Raw genomic sequence first — 5172 nt, 5'->3', positions numbered from 1 at the left:
GCCTATCAATCAGCGTTACGTGGCAATTTGGTGCATATGGTGATGCTGAAAACGGCAGCTTTCTACAGTTAAATAACCCCCTCTGTGGAGAAACTTAATTATTCATACAAAAGCAGCACAATAGTATAATTCAGCTCTGCCATGAATAATGCATTTCAAATGTGAACAAAGCAGAGGTAAAACATTAACAATGTGTTTGATTGTCTTTTTTCCATTTGCAAATAGGAGGTCAGTGAATTATAGTCAGTTTGAGCCTTATCTGTTCTGCAAGCTTATCTGTGATTTCACCAGATTTAACACAAACAGACTATAAATAACTATAAAAAACTGTACATCCTTTTTTGGGGTGCACGGTGCCTTCTACAATAGCTTACCTCATGAGCACTGGAAGTCACGAACATGCACACAGTGTAAAATGCTTACACTCACATATACATACGCTGAATAAGTAGCCCAACAGCAATACAGTGACCACTGAAGTGTTGTGTCAGTGTCACATCTATTTGGTAGAACTATGAAATTTGCCCCGTGGGCTGAAACTGTAGCACAGCAGTCGCCATTTTGGTTCGAGCCTCTGATTGGATAACGGATGTGAGTAGTAGCCCGGAGCCCTGGTACGGGGCACAGTTTCATGTCCCAGTGCTGCTGCTTTCAAGCACTTACAGGAATGTCGTAATTAGGAGGACAGCGAATGGACGACTCAGAAAAGTGGCGTAATGCTCAAAAGGTGAAATGAGAATGCGTCGTGTTATTTTATTAAGTAATTATTTACTATCTTTATAAGCTTTCTTTGTTGTTTTAGCCTAATTTAAAATGAATTTCGGAATTACATAAACATCTAATCTATGCAAATATTGATGAGATAAATAATACATTTTTTAAAAGCCGGTGTGGTTTCTGTTCTCAACCCTGCTGCGTCAGGTTAGATTATATCACACTTATTTCACTTTTTAATTATTTTTGTTTAGCCTCGTGCGCAGGAAAGGCATAACCCATAGGGCCGTAGTTCAGAAGTAGGAGCTTGGAGAATGACAGTGAAGGCAGCATAACAGTCAGTCTTCCGCCTGTGGATACACATACACACGTAGCTACAAAACATGACCGCTTCTGTTATCGTCCGGAGGTTAGCAGCTCTGTCAGGGGCTTCTGCGGTGGCAGCCGGGGCATATGGAGCTCACGGTAGGGACTCAACATTAGCTTACACTCGGTACTCATGCACGAGTCTTTTCATTCGGCTGGATAGTAAACAGAGCCAGGAAAGACCTGTCATGTTAACGTTTACTAGTCCAGCGTCCGTCCCAGAAGACGCTAATTTAAGGTTTGCTGCCTTATCCACATATTTGTATTACTTCAAAACAAAAACAAATGTCTGCTGACAATGTTTAATATGCTAATGCTAAATTCGGCATTCAAAACACCCAGCACGCTGTACGTTATTTTAGTAAGGCATCAATTTCGTAATCAAGGTGACCCGCCTCCGCAGTGTCATGGTGGAAGAAGGCTTATTTAAGTAGTGGGTCAATGGCAGTCAAATGTCCAAGTTGGTGTTAGCTGTTTTTTCTTAAGGTAACTTTTGAAATGCTTATATGACAGTAGGCTGGGTTATGTTAGGGCCCCACTGACCCGGCTATCTTGAGATATTACACTGAAATATGGTTGACAACATAAAAGGATGCACAAAAAACTATTTTGATCATGTCACCACTGTACCAGGATTCACACGCACTGATTTAAGTCTAAACCAACACAAAGCTTCATGAGGCGTCAGGTGATTCATAGTCCAAAAAGAAATGATCATTAAAATAGAGGATCTGGACCAGGACCATATAGTGTATCTGTTTATTGCCACTGTTTATTGCCACTGTAATTATAATGCCATATTCAGAATAGAAGTAGATAGCTTATAAAACATAAGAATAACATGTTATATCGTGTGCTGCATACTTAAATCTTTTGTTGCATATCTCTCATTTTAGGTTTCAAAAACAAAGACCCTGATGATTACCAGAGAGTGGTATGTAAATAAAAAAATCTGATATTTAAAGTATATTTGTCCTTAAACCATTGCTCAACAATTGGCCTTTGCAGCAGTCTCAATGCACAGTCTTTACTAAATAGATTTTATTGCAAATATATTTGAAATGACATGTATGCTGTTTTGAGATTGGAGTTAGTTTAGTGACAATTACTGTAGCAAGTTTTTTTTTTTTTACTGCACACTCTGCTAAAAATGACCAGTTTGAGTTTTGTCAGATATGACAAAACACTGACTTGCATTTTTGTCAACTCACAGATGTAGTAAGCAAAATGTCAAAAGACAGGCATGTTAAAGTTTTCCTTCAAGAATAGACATTTCTTGTCTGATTTGATAGACTATCCTTGTCTGATGAGAAAACTTGGCCTAATTGACAAAATGATGTAATAGGTACCTGATAGTAACCTACCCCCTAGCGACTCATGATTTATCATCAAGCCTCATCAAACTTTTCCATAAAGTCTTTGATTCAGTAAAATGAAGACTGATTAAAGCTCCATCTATCCCTCTCTCTATGTGTGTCTGCCTCTCCAGCTATTTGAAACTGCCAACAAGTACCATTTCTACCACAGCTTGGCCCTGCTGGGTGCTGCCCACTCTGGCAAACCTGCTGTGGTGAGTATGGAAGCCTAACCCCAGCTCTCAGGGCTGGATGCACTTGAATGTCCTTTAAAATTGAGCTAGTGTGATAGTGTCATTCTGCCATTTCCTGTCTGTCCCACTCAGAAAATCAACATTCTTTAGGCCATAAGTACAGAGGATGCTGTTTTGTATAGCAACCAAGCACTGAAATTGTTTAACGTTTTTGTGTGTTGGTTTTATTACATAACTCAAACAAGTGGCAGTGCAGGTTATAGACTTGTCAACTAAACTTTGTTTGAACAGCCTCAATCACTTATTCTGACAACACTCTGACTGGTTGCAAGCTGCAAATTCTCAGTTTACCTCATTACAGCTATATTTACCTATGTTTTAGAGAAAATTGGAAATTGCATCTGCTACCTCCAGGACTTATAAAGCATCTTCTTCTAGTGTGGGTGCCATTAAAAAAAATACCTCAAGGTGCAAAGAGTGCAGTTCTGTCAGCTGGTCTGCAAACATGCCAGATTTTATTTATTTTGGAGTATATTGACAAACTGACAGCTGCAAATAACATTGTTAATTTAACAGATTAAGAATACAGTTTAGTAAATGTTTATGTGAATGCTCATGTGCCTCCCCTCTCTACATGTATACAGGCCGGTACCCTCCTGATAGCGGGCATGGGGATGTTCTGTGGCTCTCTGTACCACCAGGCTGTGACGGGAGACCCTGGTATGCGCAAGGTGGCTCCCATGGGGGGCGTAGCTATGATCGTTGGCTGGCTGGCCATGATTCTCTGAGCTGCAGCAGCTCACACCTCCTCCTACTCCACGGGGGCACACTGTGCGACACTAAACTGTCAGACAGTGATCGGATGAAGTGGAGAGCATGTGAGAGTTGGCTGGGAGGCTGTTGCTGAAGTGCTGAGTAATAAAATCACCCATCTAACCGCTCCCTGCGTCAGGTTGTGGGTGTCAGCTGGTGATAAGGTCACAACAGGATTATCACTTTTTAACCATTGCTGTTTGTTTCTGACTGGTGCCCTCTGATTGTTTTGTGTGGGTTAAACTGGATAAGCAAATGTACAGTGTGTAGTGCATTTTTTCACCTCAACAATTTGTTGATGGAACATTTTCAATGGCATGTCAATTTTGTATATAAATCCCTAATGAGCTATATACATTTCCAATACTATACTCATTTCACTACTACAGTAAATCCAGTTTATGCATTGCTTTATACTTATACTATTTATACTGCATAGGTATGAGTATGTGGTAAAAATAAAGAATATGAATGATTCAAGGTGAAATAAACACTCTTTCTTACATGCTGTTGTGTTGCCTAATTCTTCCACATGGATGAATTCTTTATCATCTTCCAAAGTGATCAGCTCAGGTGGCAGATAGCCACTAATTAGCAACCGCTCTGGTACAAGAAGCTTTACTTGAATTATGTCCCTTGACCTGTCTTGGCAAATAACAGAGCATTTGGTAAGATCAATCCATCCTGCGTGGATTTACAGCTCTTTTAATGCCAAATCACAAACCGATCACACTTGAATAAAGCCATTGCCAGTTGAAAAGGGGTCCTCAGTGTGTGGTTTTCAGTGAAGGGTGGATAAACCCATAGGATTCACCCCATATGGCAGCTGAAGGAAATCATCTTTCTTGCAGCTCTGAATGTCTTCATAGCCTCAAAGCATTTGATCCACTAAGTGGCAGAACACAAAGGAGTTCATTACCCATGGCCTCCCCATAGCCGGGACCATGTCCCAACCACTCGGCATTCAAATTGAAAGTGAAATCCATTGAAACACTAATTCGCCTTCCTGACTGTAGGCCCACAAATGGGGACCTTTAGAAAATAGCTGTATAAATCTCCGGGTCAATTTGCTGGGGTCGGCACATAAGCCGAGGCTGTGCTCTGAAGAGAAGGCGCTATTGACTGAACACGTTGCCAGTGAGCTCTTGATCACGACTCATAAAACCCTCATTAGAATTAAGTAGCTATTGGGAAGCGTTCTGCTATTCCAGGACTAAGCAATCACACAGCACGGAAAGCTCCGACACCCAGTCACACATTGCTCATAAACTTTCAAGTTTATGGGAGACACCTGACTGAAAGTTACAGGATGTTCCTCGCGGCCAAATGCATATTTGAAGCACCATCATCAAATTTTCAAATGCGTGTTAAATACTTGAGGGGAAAATCATGTGATTCTCTGACAAGATGTGAGCTGTAAATATTTGACCGGTTTCACACCACAGTGTTATTTTAGGGCTATTTATTTCTCTTCTCAGTAGGTGACGCTCAGATGTGTGGATGCTGCTGCTGTCAGCACAGCACCTCCATGTTGAAATCCATTAACTGGATCTCACTGTTCTGCCCTGGCAGACCACATTTAATGTGTGAGCACATGAGGGATGGAAAAATGGAAAGTGAGATAAAGGGAGACACTTGTGTCTGGGCTCTAATCTTTCTTACCAGAACTTTGCAGGTAATTCAGACAAAGCTAATCAGTCTTCTCACAATGAGACCAGTGTTTGTCTTTT

At 40.9% G+C, this 5172-nt stretch overlaps 1 protein-coding gene across 1 annotated transcript; it reads left to right on the top strand.

Annotated features, from left to right (window-relative positions):
* Positions 1-1045: 1045 nt before the first annotated feature.
* tmem256 (transmembrane protein 256) lies at positions 1046-3947 on the top strand. Its single transcript, XM_056369317.1, has 4 exons — positions 1046-1179; positions 1977-2014; positions 2570-2650; positions 3274-3947. Exons 1-4 carry the CDS (start codon positions 1098-1100, stop codon positions 3415-3417), a joined length of 345 nt encoding a protein of 114 aa, XP_056225292.1. The 5' UTR covers positions 1046-1097; the 3' UTR covers positions 3418-3947.
* Positions 3948-5172: the final 1225 nt, after the last annotated feature.

The sequence above is a fragment of the Seriola aureovittata genome, chromosome 23, assembly GCF_021018895.1.
Source record: "Seriola aureovittata isolate HTS-2021-v1 ecotype China chromosome 23, ASM2101889v1, whole genome shotgun sequence".
NCBI lineage: Eukaryota > Metazoa > Chordata > Actinopteri > Carangiformes > Carangidae > Seriola > Seriola aureovittata.
This window is presented reverse-complemented; position numbering and strand designations above follow the sequence as displayed.

What these genes read in the sequence shown, in the direction of transcription:
- tmem256 (XM_056369317.1), top strand. Translation starts at nt 1,098, where the DNA reads ATGACCGCTTCTGTTATCGTCCGGAGGTTAGCAGCTCTGTCAGGGGCT. An exon ending in CGGGGCATATGGAGCTCACG is followed by an intron (nt 1,180 to 1,976) that starts GTAGGGACTCAA and finishes CTCTCATTTTAG; the next exon opens with GTTTCAAAAACAAAGACCCT. An exon ending in ACTCTGGCAAACCTGCTGTG is followed by an intron (nt 2,651 to 3,273) that starts GTGAGTATGGAA and finishes ACATGTATACAG; the next exon opens with GCCGGTACCCTCCTGATAGC.